General features: G+C 34.9%; 1 protein-coding gene across 1 annotated transcript in view; it reads right to left on the bottom strand.

Moving 5' to 3' along the window:
• Window positions 1-519: 519 nt before the first annotated feature.
• Window positions 520-16027, bottom strand: part of LOC125027985 (dedicator of cytokinesis protein 9-like) — a 42587-nt gene continuing 27079 nt past the window's right edge. Inside the window, 7 exon segments of the mRNA XM_047617215.1 lie at window positions 520-2477; window positions 2725-2843; window positions 3483-3602; window positions 4193-4456; window positions 5912-6058; window positions 6294-6374; window positions 6930-7111. Coding sequence (XP_047473171.1) covers window positions 2240-2477; window positions 2725-2843; window positions 3483-3602; window positions 4193-4456; window positions 5912-6058; window positions 6294-6374; window positions 6930-7111 — 1151 coding nt within the window. The 3' untranslated portion in view covers window positions 520-2239.

The raw sequence follows: 16027 nt of genomic DNA, 5'->3' as shown, positions 1-16027 counted from the left end.
ATGTATGTATGTATGTATGTATGTATGTATGTATGTATGTATGTATGTATGTATGTATGTATGTATGTATGTATGTATGTATGTATGTATGTATGTATGTATGCATGTATATACACATACATATATACATATATGTGTGTATATATGATATATATATATTTATATATATACTTCTATACATATATACATACATATATATACATACATACATATACATATGCATATATATACATATACATACATATATATATATACATATACATACTTATATATATACATATACATATACGTACACATATATACAAATATATATATATACTCACATATATATAACATATATATATATATATATATATATATATATATATATATATATATATATATATATATATGTATATATGTATATGTATATATATATTTATATATATATATATATATATATATATATATATATATATATGTATATGTGTAAACATAGATGTATGTATATATATATATATATATATATATATATATATATATATATATATATATGTAAAGACACATCAATTTTCATACCATTTTTTACAACATATTTAGCTGTCACACTAAGTTAACAGATTGTGCATGTATACTTAGAGCCATATTTCCTAAATCCATGTTCAACAAACTCCATTTAATGTGTCTGATAACCAATGAACTGAATGAGTAAAGTTTCTAAAGCTAAAATAAAGAAATATATAAATATTCTTGTAATCCGTAACATTACTTTTTAAAAATCAAGTTTCTTACCATATCGGCACCATACTTAACAGAGAAAAGAAAAAAAAACACTTCACTATTGCCACTACTGAATGAGCAGATTACAAAAGACACTTTTATATCCCAAACTGAAATCACCATATGTCATATCTCTTTTTGTTCAGTTGACGAGATTCTGTAGATGAGCCATGTCATTGAAGGTTGTAAAGTGACTAGTAAATACTTAAACCCCTTCAAGTATGTATTGATTTTCTAGTTCATGCTCCCCCCTTCAGATAGAATTTTGATAAATTTGTGACAAATCATACAAAAATGGTGGTCCTCTGTTCTGCAAGAAAAACTGTTGATTTCAAATACAGTCCTCATTCCTCATTGTAGAACCCAAAACAACTGAAGCTGACAAATATTCACAATAAAAGAATGCAAGTGGAAAAAAAAAAACATCCAAAAAACAGTGGGAGTAATTTCATTCTAGTCATTAAGGAAAAAATTCAGAGCTCATATATGGTCTTTATCATCAGATAAACTATGTTAAAGTAGAGCAACGAACGACTGTAGCTGACTGAGATTCTCAGGCCACACCTCAACCTCACAGGACCCTCTCCCACTCTTTAGCCCAGGATAAAAGACCATACGGGACAAAAGCTCAAAAGATTGGAAGAAACTTTCACAGCCATTGGCTTGAAGTGAATTACCATGCAGTTTACAAAAGGAAAGCATATATTCCTTTATGCAGAAACAAAATGGGACTTCAAGTTGGGTTCATCAATCTTTTTGAGTTGAGCACAAGATATAAGGTGTCATTTATGCCTCACTAGATGTCAATAGTAATTTTTTTCTTTCTTTTAAGTACAGGCCTCAAGGTTTTTATCACTGCATCAGTTAAACAAGACATAACAATTTATAACGTAAACCCTATTTAGTACCTACATGATCATGAAAACAGCGTATATCTACCAGAGAGATAAGAACATTTTAGAATCAGTCTTCCTACTGTATTGTCTTTTACAATTACATTTCATAGTCTCTGTAAAAAGATATATATATGTATATATATACTGGGGTTGTTCACAGACATTAATACCCTCGACATAAAAATATATGATACACTGCTTACACTTTACACACCAAATCACATTTAGTCACTGGTTATCACAATGGCACAGATCTTGACATCAAAAAGCTAGCAAAATTTTTAAATACATACATGGCACGGAGCTATTATGAAATACTTTCATAGAACTAAAAGAAAAAATATTGTTTCCATAAAAATACATCTACTTACAAAAAAAATAATAATAAAGAGAAAAACAAAAATTGATGTGTACCATTATAAAACATTATCATAAGTAGCATTAACTAAAAATCCTAATAGTAAAAAAAAACTATATATATATCACTGACAGACACACTGTTGAGTCTGAGATTCCATCATCAGATTCGACCAAACTTTAAAACTTTAGGGTAAAAACGAATGTAATCATTCCTCAGATCCTCCTCATGCATTGCTGGCTCCCCCAGGTGAACTTATCATACTCAGGTAGTGCTGCGATGACCTCTTCAGCAAACTGTCAACAGCGATCTGAGCAGCCAGCAGCGGTTCGTTCAGAATTGATGACAGCGACTGAAGCAGCTCCGAGAAATTGCTCTCTAGTGCCATCTGATACTCATACTGGTCACTGTTTATGACCTGGCTGTTAAGGTCCAGGGCCTCTTTGCAGGTACACACAAACTCTCTGTATGGCATCAAAAAATAATGATAATAAGTTAAGAACAAATCCTTGGTTAATAATTATCTAAGATCTCTCTGTATACATTATACTTACACATACATAGTTATAATAAAAAAGGAGTCTCAAATCAATGAACATTCTGGTATAAGGCTACATCAATACATATATTACATAGGAAAATAGCTCCAAATACAAAGAATAAATGTACATACAACATGTATGCATCATGCTCAAGAAAATGAATACCTACCTATAAACATCCTTCAACCGAGACACCTGGTTCACTGGATACGAAGAGCAGTTTGTTTCTTCAAGGAAAGTGGATGCATAAGCCAGAGGCCCAGCATTTACCTGCACACTGATGCTGCCCTGTGAGATGAAATATAGCACAATATGTATAATTTTCTTTAAGATTTACAAAAACAGGGCCAGTGATAATGAGAATATATAAATCTACACAACAAGCTGTTTCCACTCTGCTGAAACAGTATTCATAACTGTTAACACTGTTATCATTTATATGTACAATATTATTGTTTAGATTAATATTATCCTTCTCATTGCTTTTATTTTCTCTGAAACTGTACACATTTTGTCAACTGACAAGATAGCAATTACCTACAAAATAGCAATTACATACTTTCCTTGTGTACTACCTGTCCAGGCAAGCAATTTAATTATCATATCTGTACATCACATATCAAATCAATTACTCTAATGACTGCATTTCTTTCCTTCATACCTACAATTAGGTCACTCAGTCTTTAAGTCATATATATCGAATCTGTTCAATGGCTGTTATATCAACAAACATTTTAGCTGCATCTCACATGGTAATATAACCAACCTCTCTGTTTTACTATTATACCGTAAATTGAGACAATCAATAATCCACACACATGTACAACCTGTTTACCACCTAAATCAATCTATGAATAATCAGTCACAAACAATTAATATCAACTATCAAGTGTCACCTGTCATGAGAATCTATCACATGTATCTTACCTGAAGCTTCAGCTGCAATTTCTTCACATCTGTTGGATGTTTATTAATGATTTCCAACAGTTCTTTGACTCTGCTTTCCATTTCATCAATGGCAACTTCAATGGGAGACATTTCTAGCACCTGGTATTAAGAGAGAGATGTTAGATGGTAAAATAAGTTTACTAAATATACATTCATTGAAAAAAATGGCAGAGAATGTGTAACACAAACATTAAGCATACGAATTTGATTCTTGACTGCTTTATTATATCCCAATTCATTTTTTCCTTCATAATAATGACCACAAACACTCTCACACACACACACACACACACACACACACACACACACACACACACACACACACACACACACACACACACACACACACACACACACACACACACACACTCTCTCTCTCTCTCTCTCTCTCTCTCTCACACTCTTTCTCTTTCTATGACTTCGATGAAACCAAACAAAAATACATATATATTTTGATGCTTCACAGCTCCTTACAGACAAATATAAGTGATACCAAAACTCATGTTAGTCGGCGACTCTTCTAATCTATCAGAATAAACAAAAAATGTTCAAAAAATCATCCCGGACAGTGTCCTTTATACAATTACGGCTAGCTACTTTCCGGCAAACCCTTGGAGACGACCTGCTCACTCCCTCCCTCCCTCCCTCCCTCCCAGCCTTACCTACAACCCCGCCCTCCGTGAACTAACCTCGGTCTCCACAATCTGTATCCTCTTCTTCACGTAGGGGAAGAAGTAATCCGTCTTGAGGATAACCCTCCGCTTCCACTGCTCCTCCAACTTTCCGTGGGCCTTCCCCTCTAGGGTGAAGGGTGTCTCGAACATGAAGGTGTTGATGTTGTTGTTGCGTTCGAATTCCGTCTGCCTGTTGTTCCGTTCCTCTTCGGGGAAATAGGGATTAACGTGCGTCACCTGGATGTAGGCGTAGCGTGACTCCAGTTCATCAGCATCAACCTATGGACAAGAAGAAGGAAAAGAAGAAGAAAAAGAAGAGGAAGAGGAAGAGGAGGAGGAAGAGAAGAGAAGAGGAAGAGGAAGAAGAAGAGGAAGAAGAAGAGGAAGAGGAAGAATAAGAGGAAGAATAAGAAGAGGAAGAAGAAGAGGAAGAAGAAGAGGAAAAGAAGAGGAAGAGGAAGAAGAAGAAGAAGAAGAAGAAGAAGAAGAAGAAGAAGAGGAAGAAGGAAGAGGAAGAGGAAGAGGAAGAGAAGAGGAAGAAGAAGAAGAAGAAGAAGAAGAAGAAGAAGAAGAAGAAGAAGAAGAAGAAGAAGAAGAAGAAGAAGAAGAAGAAGAAAGAAGAAGAAAAGAAGAAGAAGAAGAAGAAGAAGAAGAAGAAGAAGAAGAAGAAGAAGAAGAAGAAGAAGAAGAAAAGAAGAGAAGAAGAAAAGAAGAAGAAGAAGAAAAGAAGAAGAAAAGAAGAAGAAGAAGAAAAGAAGAAGAAGAAGAAGAAAAGAAGAAGAAGAAGAAGAAGAAGAAGAAGAAGAAGAAGAAGAAGAAGAAGAAGAAGAAGAAGAAGAAGAAGAAGAAGAAGAAGAAAAGAAGAAGAAGAAGAAGAAAGAAGAAGAAGAAGAAGAAGAAGAAAAGAAGAAGAAGAAGAAGAAGAAGAAGAAGAAGAAGAAGAAGAAGAAAAGAAGAAGAAGAAGAAGAAGAAGAAGAAGAAGAAGAAGAAGAAGAAGAAAAGAAGAAGAAGAAGAAAAGAAGAAGAAGAAGAAGAAGAAGAAGAAGAAGAAAAGAAGAAGAAGAAGAAGAAAAGAAGAAGAAGAAGAAGAAGAAGAAGAAGAAAAGAAGAAGAAGAAAAGAAGAAGAAGAAGAAGAAGAAGAAGAAGAAGAAGAAGAAAAGAAGAAGAAGAAAGAAGAAGAAGAAGAAGAAGAAGAAGAAGAAGAAGAAGAAGAAGAAGAAGAAGAAGAAGAAGAAAAGAAGAAGAAGAAAGAAGAAGAAGAAGAAGAAGAAAAGAAGAAGAAGAAGAAGAAAAGAAGAAGAAGAAGAAAAGAAGAAGAAGAAGAAAAGAAGAAGAAGAAGAAAAGAAGAAGAAAGAAGAAAGAAGAAGAAGAAGAAAAGAAGAAGAAGAAGAAAAGAAGAAGAAGAAGACAAGAAGAAGAAGAAAAGAAGAAGAAGAAGAAAAGAAGAAGAAGAAGAAGAAGAAAAGAGGAAGAAGAAAAGAAGAAGAAAAGAAGAAGAAGAAGAAAAAAAAAAGAGGGTGAGAAATATTAAATCCTTTTAATCAATTAAACATAATTCAGTCTAGAGCTTGATTTCACTAACATAAACAGAACATTTCATTAGGATTTCATTAGACTTTTACAGAACTTCATACCAAATCACAATACACACTGCCACTTATAAACAGGAACACCATTAACACAAAAGTTTACAAGTTGAGGATTCCAAAAAAAAAAAAACATATTCCTTACAGAATTCGAATCCATGATCATCTTAACAGCTTCTTTCCCGAACTTATCGCAGTACTGGTGGTAAAGTCTCTCTGAAATCTCTGCCAGTGAGGTTACTTTGGGTTCCTTGTAGATGTACTCCTTGCCAGCTTCATCCTCAAAGTAACTCTTCAAAAAAATAATAAATAAATAAATATAAATAAAATAATTAAATAAATATGTAAAGTAAATAAAAACCTCAGATGGATAATACCGATTGAAAAGAAAATATATACACATAATTTACACATGAAACGATTAGTACTGCCTTTTTACAAACACCGTAGACTGTTTTGCAAGTCATGGTTGCACTGCAAATATCATGAATAATTTACCCGCAAAAAGCAGAGAAAGAGTTACTCACAGGTCCGTAGAAGGCCACACGATAGTAACGGCCCAAAAGTCTCTTCTGCGAAGCATTGACCTCCACCACTCGGGAATAAGCCTACAATCATATATAATAATTATAGCAGCAATAATTAAAACAACGATAATAATAACAGGAGCAAAAGCAAACAAGAGCAATATCAATAACGTCAACAATGACAATAACACTGACAATAAACGTACCAAAAATAATAATGATGGCAATAATATTAATAATAATAACAATAATAATAATAACAATAATAATAATAAAAAATTTAACTGATGATGATGATGATGATGATGATGATGATGATGATGATGATGATGATGTTGATGTTGATGTTGATGTTGATGTTGATGTTGATGTTGTTGATGATGATGATGATGATGATGATGATGATGATGATGATGATGATGATGATGATGATGATGATGATTATGATTATGATTATGATTATGATGATGATGATGATGATGATGATGATGATGATGATGATGATGATGATGTTGATGTTGATGTTGATGTTGATGTTGATGTTGATGTTGATGTTGTTGAATGATAATGATGAAAATGATAATGATAATGATAATGATAATGATAATGAGGATGATGATAAAAGCCACACCTCACCTGATAGAGGTGAGAATAGCACTGGACGAGCGCAGGGTAGTTCCGTCGCCCCTCGTAGATCGGAATGAGAACCCGATAGAGGTTGCCCAGCAGCTCGAACCTCTCCGCCCGCTCAACTATTCCGCCTGCGACCTCGAGCTGGTTGATCAGGGAGTCCATGGTGAACACTGTATCGACTAGACCTGTAAAATAGGTTTTTTTCTTTTTCTTTTCTTTTTTTTCTTTTCGTTTTCTTTAGTATGGGGGTTTGTTGGGCTGCTGCGCATTCACTTTGGGAATCGGCTAAACCTAGCTTCCTGCTGGCAAAGTTGCTGCAGTTGAATGCATAATTGCATGGTAGATTTTCCAATGTGTAAATCTGTCTCACCAAATGTATATCTTTCTCCAATGAAGATCTATTTACAACAAGCATATTAAAAAGCAAACTACATTAATGGGACAAATTCTATTTATCTAAAGTGATACTTTTATAACAAAGATAAATTTAGGATACAAATGACCACAGTGACACATATGACACACAGACACAGACACACAAACACTCACACACACAAGACATAGACACATAGTTACACAAACACAGACACGCCTACCCACACTCAAAAAAAAAAAAAAAAGCACAACACAAACACACACACATGCACACTCACACTCGCACTCACCCTCACATTCACCCTCGCAGTCACACTCTCACTCTCACTCTCACTCTCACTCTCACTCACACTCACACTCACACTCACACTCACACTCTCACTCTCACTCTCACTCTCACTCTCACTCTCACTCTCACTCTCACTCTCACTCTCACTCTCACTCTCACTCTCACTCTCACTCTCACTCTCACTCACACTCACACTCACACTCACACTCACACTCTCACTCTCACTCTCACTCTCACTCTCACTCTCACTCTCACTCTCACTCTCACTCTCACTCACACTCTCACTCACACTCACACTCACACACTCTCACTCATACTCACATTTGCAGTCACACTCACTTACACTGTGCACGGATAAGTATGTATCATTATGAATTATTAGATGATTAAACTATCACTAAGTAAAAAGCAAATGAAGCTCATTTCAATTTCCAATTTAAATGCAAGAACAGGAACTGATGGAGTATTGACAAAATGTTAATATGCCTTGATTTTTACGAAAAACGATACAGATATTTCACTGTCAATTCATTATCTTGTTCTATGTTGTGTTAGTTCTAGGTCATATAATCTATAGAACGTAGTATAAAGTGTTTATTCCTTAGTCCCAGAAGAGTCTCCATGGCAACTAGAACAGTGCTAATTTAAAGCTATATTTAGGTCTAATTAAAATATCTATCCATCTAATCTAAATAAATATCTACCATTTGCCTACCTGACCTAAAACAGATCTCACTGTACCAGAACAACTTTCTTCTCGGAAGGATGTTCTCTGCATTCAATTTTCACTTAACCTCCCTATCTGAATCAAGATGCCATTAAGAAATCTAATTCAAACATATATTCCTCAGAATAAGCAAGACTGGAAAAAAAGTCTTAAATGGGAGCAACGGCAGCATGCTTCCCCAATAAAATCTATATCCTACTTCAAGCTCAAAAAAAGTTTCATGCTGAACAATTATCGGTGCAAAAATCACTCATTACTCCTCTGGGTTCTCTAGAGGTTACAGCAGCAAGACATTGCAAACAGATTTCCTTTACACACAATTGGCACATTCCTGGATAACTGAATCTATCATGTAGCAGAGACCTACATTATAGTTTTCCATTCCTACTCACTTGCATGGGAAGATCTGTATCCTTCAGCTCTTATGACTCCTTATATAATATCTTACAGGTATGTAACACTATAGACACATGCATAGTCTAGAATCTTATCTCGTCCTACTTACTGAAAATCTGCTGCTACCTGCAAATATCTTAATCAAAAGAAAACATCCTAAGAATAATTTAGGACAACTACCTAAATTTCTGTCATCATACAGAAAAAACTTTTCCTGCAAAAATGTGACAAAACTCTTAGTGATCTTCTGTCTTCGGTCTTGATGTACTAACACAAGTTATGCTGCTAATTACATCACCCTAAACATCTCTGTTAAATCTGACAGAAATAAAAAGGGGAAAAATTCTTCTCTTAAAACCATAGAGAGGAAACACTGTACATATCACAGTTTGTTTGTTTTTTTGTTTATTTGTTTTTTATTATGAAAACTGGCACATATCAGTATCAATAAAACAATAATTTACATTATTCTGCTTTTATGGATAGACATCTGTAACATTTCAAATCATTCCTTCATTATATTGGTCTTTAGAAAACGTAAGTGTTATAGTGTATTCTGTCTCACTGAAATATTCGGTTATAAACAGCAAGTCAACACTTTCAGTTCCTGTTCAACTACGCAGCAAGGCAGTTTAAGCAACTACACTCTGAAATATTTTAAGCTAGCTAGATCTATGCCACTATGGATTATTATTGCCTACATTATCCACACTTATATCACTGAAATTCTTAATAAAAAGGAGTCTTTACAACTAGCCAGCTTTTCAAAATAATGAAAAATAAGTCTTCACATCTAGTCAGCTCTTCTATACTTGTATCATATGGCATATTTTAGGCTGGTTAGACACTACAGTCAAATTTTGAGTTGTTACGCAATAATCACAAAAGCATTTTGAAGCCTTGATACTCACGAAAAATATGAATTTCTTATTACTTGCCACTTATATGCACATAAATAAATAAACGAAATAAAATATGAGCAAAAATACAAAAATGAAATGAAAACCAGCCTTGACATTTCAGAATAACACAAAACACATCAGAAAATGAATACATACTGCTTACATGGCCGTGCTTAACTCAACATATTTCTTATTAAGAAATGGTTCACCTACCAGTGTAGAAGTGCAGAGTCTGGGAGCAGCATGCAACATCTAACAGGAACGCCACAGAAGATATTGCGAACATAAGTAACAGCCAAGATCAAAAAAAGCTTCAGGCATCAAAATTGACACAGTCCTTTAGAGACTACTTAAGATTTTCTTTTTCTTTTTTTCTTTTTTTTATAAAGAGACTACATTGTTTGGTTTTGTTTTTTAGTTTTTTTTAAAGAGAGACTACATTGTTTTGTCTATTTAGTTTTATAAAGTGACAACACTGACTTCTTTTGTTTTTTCAAACTTTATGAGGAGACTATATTATTATTATTTTTTTTAGACTACCATCTATCTTTTGTTATTTTTATAAAGAAATTATTATAGATTTTAGAGACATAAATCCTCTAACTTTATAAAGAAACTAATACACCCTTTTAAACTTGTTATACTGATTCACAGAAAACAATATGCTCAAGTAACCACTGAAACAAAAATGAACCACTTTGACGTACCATAGTTCCAAAACAAATAATCATTTTTTAATGGAATTACATACAACAATTTAAAAAATGACAATTAACACAGTCATTTGTCAAAAGCTTCTCTATATCTTTCTATCACTCTCTTTCTTTTTATCTTTTCTCTCCAACTGTATTACTAATGTGAAGTTCAAGTTCCATTTCAGATGTTCAACTTTGATAACCAACCTACACACAAGTAAGTCATTCCACCAAACATTTTCTTTTCCAATCTTTTAAAAGTCAAGCTCATAAAAGCTACTGGGTTCCTTTCTTTCAGCAAGTCAAGAATAACTTTCATAAGCTACAGAAACACATGATATGATATAAAGTGCTTAATTAATATAATGTATACTATTTGAACAAGGATGAAAGACAAATGTTATATCCTGCACCTAAATCTGCTACATAGGGGGGGGGGGGGACTGTATGAGTCTACAAAGCAACAAGTTCTTATAATAAAACTTACATAAGAAAATACTGTAAAATTAAAATGATTCTAGGAAAAAATATTACACACAAGTTGCTCTCATCTTTAACAAATTACTAAATTCATATGGAAATCTTAATGATTGCTTTTCCTTTATACTTCCATATTTACATATTGATGAAAATAAAACAGCAGCTGTATCAATGTCAATATCTTTATAACTCTTTTAAAAATGAATTAACTATGCTGTTTGGAAGGTTAGCTTCTTGTATAAAAATCCGGCTCCTCATCACATTCAAATCATCATGAACCTGACACATAAAGAACAAGATGTGGTTAAAACAGAAAGACTGACAGAATGAATAAAGACTGGGGCTGAGAAAATGAAAGACTAGAAATGGGAAGAATCATTGTCTCGTCTTGTGGTTCAAGTCGTTTTTTTTTTTCTTCGTCGGTTAAGTTCTATTTTGGAGGCTCCCTATGCCATGACCGAGCATGGGAAAAAATATTACAAAGGAAGCAGGACCATCATTTAAGGCTACAGTAATAGAAAGCTAAGTATACCATTGATCATTAATCTACAAGCAAGGCAATAACCAGCAAACTTATAGGTAGCAAGTCCAAAACACACACAGCATAAGCTCATGGTAAATTCATACTAGACTGATGCAAGGCAGAAGTTTCATAGGTTGCATACTTCTTGCTGATTATACTGATAATGAATCAATACAAAATACCTGTAATAGATATCATGAGCAATAACACAAGTTTAAAATATACAAAAATCCTTTGCAAAGAAAAATGGGAAATCCTCCTACAACTGCAACTAATATGAAGCAACAATATATAGGAAAATTTACCAATTTGCATATAAAATCAGACTTACCAACAATGATTCTCAAAACTATCAACAGGGATGAAAATAAGCTACCCAACCATTTTTAGAATTACTTATTCAATCAATCACAAAAGTGCTACAGTGAACAACATCAAACATACATAAAACTTCTACCTTACCAACGCAAAGCTAGGTCTCATATGAAGGGACATTTCATATGACAAAACGAAATCTCGTAAGATGTGTATCTATACTTCTTTACCTGTATCCCTGTGACATGCACTGATTTTCTGAAACACAAGTTATTTATGAAGAGAGTCTGTCAATCATTCAAAATTTACATGAAAACAGTCCATGACCAAACTGTTAGAGGAAGAAGTCATACAACAAAAAGAAGAAAAAACATCATGTGGGCAAATGAAGGACAAACTATGCAAAACAAAAGAAAATGGAATCAAATTTATTCAATTTGCTTTTTAAAATATCTATAACCATTACCAACATGCAATATTCATTACCATAATCAGGTTATAATAATAAATATAATAATCATTTAGAAAGCAGATCATATTATAAAAAATCAATTTCATTTAATCCATGCAACTTATATATTTTTTATTTACATAAAATTCCTTGGGGAAAAAAATCATACAATTAGTATATACCCAAGTTCTAAATATCATTCATATAGAGATGGAGAAAGGAAGGGAGGAAGGGAAAGAGGGAGGGAAGGGAGAAGGGTGGGGATAAGGGAAGAGGGGAGAGGGAGAGAAGGAAGAAGGGTGGGAGTGAGGGAAAAGGGGAGTGAGGGGAGAGGAAGGGAAGGAGGGAGGCGAGGGGAGGGGAGGGGAGGGGAGGGGAGGGGAGGGGAGGGGAGAGAGAGAGAGAGAGAGAGAGAGAGAGAGAGAGAGAGAGAGAGAGAGAGAGAGAGAGAGAGAGAGAGAGAGAGAGAGAGAGAGAGAAAGAGAGAAAGAGAGAAAGAGAGAAAGAGAGAAAGAGAGAAAGAGAGAAAGAGAGAAAGAGAGACAGACAAAGAGAGATAGACAGAGAGAGAGAGAGAGAGAGAGAGAGAGAGAGAGAGAGAGAGAGAGAGAGAGAGAGAGAGAGAGAGAGAGAGAGAGAGAGAGAGAGACAGACAGACAGACAGACAGACAGACAGACAGACAGACAGACAGACAGACAGACAGACAGACAGACAGACAGAGAGACAGAGAGACAGAGAGACAGAGAGACAGAGACAGAGACAGAGGCAGAGAGACAGAGAGACAGAGAGACAGAGAGACAGAGAGACAGAGAGACAGAGAGACAGAGACAGAGAGACAGAGACAGAAACAGAGAGATAGAGAGAGACAGAGACACAGAAAGAGAGACAGAGAAACAGAGAGAGATAGAAAAAGAGATAGAAAGAGATAGACAGAGATAGATAGAGTTAGACAGAAAGAGAAAGAGAAAGAGGAAAACAGAAAGTGAGAAAAAAGAGAAATATAGAGAGAAAAAGACAGAAAGAGAGACAGAGGCAGAAAGACAGGCAGACACAAAGTCAGACAGAGCCAAAAAGACAGACAGACAGACAAACAGGCAGACAGAATGAGAAAGAGAGTGAGGGACCAGTGAGCAAGACACCTCTGTATAATGGAGTGAATTATGGGGCTCTTTGGACTTTCCTCCACATTCCTTAGCCTTGACCCAATAAATCACACACATACACACACACTATATGTTTTTTCTCTTAAGTATCTAATAACTTGGCTTGAGCTTTTCTATTCAAGCAATAGCATCTTAACTCCTATGATCTGGATGACATGATCATCAAGTCATGAAAAAAACTGGCTTGAAGGCCAGGTGACATGAACATGCCATCACAAGCATTTCAGCTGATGGACAGGGTGACAGGAAAGTCTCGCCACAAGTTGACCTCATGGAGGGTGATTAGACTCATTTGGCATTTAGAAAGAGGCTTTTGCATTATCTCCATCATATGTGGAATGTAGTGTACATGAGCCATCACTGGAGGAGCACCAGCTCCAAGGAGGATGCCATTTCCATGCTCACCATCCTACATCTGGCCACCATGACTGGCGGCAAATTTTATATTATATATATTTTTTTAAACAACACAAATAACATAAAGTTACTAATTGTTATTACTCTTGCACTGAGTTATGGACTATCTAGAGATGATGTGGACTCTGTGCTAGGTAAACAGTTTAATACCATCTAGATAAAGGAAATCAAATGACAAATATGAACAATGGAAAATGTCAATAAAACTAAAAATACTTATGCATAAGAAGAGAAAATAACTTCACAAAGGGAGACATAGAGTTCTGTCATCGCAAACAAGTGTTTGCATGCGCCCAGTCTACAAACAACACACCATCAGAGCAGCCACTCACATAAGTCTAATGCCTGCATTTTGGACCATGTGACTGCCGGCATCTGGATCCAGTGGGTTAAGACATAACAGCTCATGAATTTACAATCTATAGCTAAGGGATTCTATATACCAGGCTATAATGCCAGAAGCCAAGATCACTAACTTCTAGATGGTAATCTGGAATCATTGCTGCTGTTTTTTTATTTTACTGACATAAATTTCTAAGCACAGATTTTCTAGCTGGAGAAGTTGAGTGGGCTTATTTTCCTACAAAAGTCCTTTCTTTTCCACCCAATACCCTAACGCCCTAATATCTACCCTCAAGTGCTCAAGGCTTGCCTATAACAAGCTAAAGTAATGAACAGGATACTACTTTGGTCAGGTAATGGACTATAGATATAACTTCTTTATCATTATGAAGCTTTTACATAAGGCTTGCCCTTTGCTAGTGCAGAGATAAGGTACAGCAGAAAGAGAAGCCAAGTGTGTCTAACAACATATAAGCTTATGCAATATATGTGCTCCATATACAAAAAAATAATAATAATAACATTATAATGTTACTGATCTGTGAGTATTTTTAGTTTCACTAGGGCATGTCTGTACTAACTGCTTAGTCTGAGTTTCAACAAAAAAAAAAAATTATGTTACTGAGCTATAACGAAACATCCCTGAATGGAGATTGCACAATAAAGCTTTGATTAAGTTATGTCCTGTTTATCACATTTATTCCAAACTTTGTTATGCAAGCATTTGGTACTTTCTGATTTTGAATTTCAATGGAATACCTTCATATGAAAATATGGCAAATGTTTGCAAAGCACTTTAGAAGCAAACACAAGTATATAATAAAATAATCATAAATGCTGAGAGTGATATAACACAACTTGTGCAATACAAGCCTTGTGAAAATTAAATAAAAACACTTGTGCTAGCTAGTGGACCATGAACTAAGTTTTGAACACTAACCTCTGAACATGTTGCCTAGGTAATATTAAATATACCAGAAGTCTTTTCATTTCATTTCCTGTCACTGTGGCACATACAGGAGATATGCTTTGTATGTCAATCAAAAAAGTGGTATTTTATATTTGTAATTTCCAAGTTCCACCAAATATGCACATCATCTACATCCATGTATACATATCTAGCAAACAACAGCCTACCTATTTCAATGGTGGGCTAACTGAATTGAGCAATTATTAAATTTTCAACACCGAATTTTATAAAGAGTTAGGGAATCTTTCTAACTATTCCACATCCCTTCCTCTCCTTTCTTACTATATTATTTATTCCTCTTTAACCCTCTTATTCTGCTGTTAAATTTCTGGGTGTGTAACAAATAAGCAGACAGAACGGGGTTCACCCTTGACCTGCAAGGCCTCCCAGCTGTTAAGCCACCACAAGACAGTAGCTGATACTGGGCTAGGTAGACTCAAGGAGTGTGCACAGATAGAAGGCTTCTTAAGTTCAAATTTCTGGTTTCTTGACAGATTCTAGGTTAATACCTACAACTCTGCACTAGGAATAGAAGGACAGCATTCTTGATCCACTATGCCAACCATGATTATGATATCTAACATCACAAAAGCCAACTCCTAAGCCTCCTCTGCTCTAATGTTCAATTTAGAAATAAATCTATATCTCCTCGTGTCAGCACACTGGGGAATATCTACTGCACTCTATCTAGGCTTCTGAGGTTTGTATGGCTCCTAAACCAATGATTGCAGCATGTATCCTATGATGGAGCACTATTTGTTATCAAACCTATCACATGTGCACTACATATTGCCCCCATATGAACTCAAAAGTGCATGATTCAAGTACCAATAGCCACTGCTTCATCCCTAGTTAAATTGTATAATGGAGAGTAAGCCACAAAACCTACTGCACCATCATAGTTACTGGAATTTAAGACTTTTTCAGGTTCTCTTCTCATGCCCCTCTTTGTATACCTACTAATGTGAAGAGCCTTCTTAAGATATAGTGCATGTGTGCATGTGTGTACATATCCACCACACCATACATTATGCTATAGTGCCAGATGTATGAAT

The sequence above is a fragment of the Penaeus chinensis genome, chromosome 8, assembly GCF_019202785.1.
Source record: "Penaeus chinensis breed Huanghai No. 1 chromosome 8, ASM1920278v2, whole genome shotgun sequence".
Lineage (NCBI taxonomy): Eukaryota > Metazoa > Arthropoda > Malacostraca > Decapoda > Penaeidae > Penaeus > Penaeus chinensis.
Note: the sequence above shows the minus strand (reverse complement) of the source record. Positions and strands in the feature narration are given on the sequence as shown.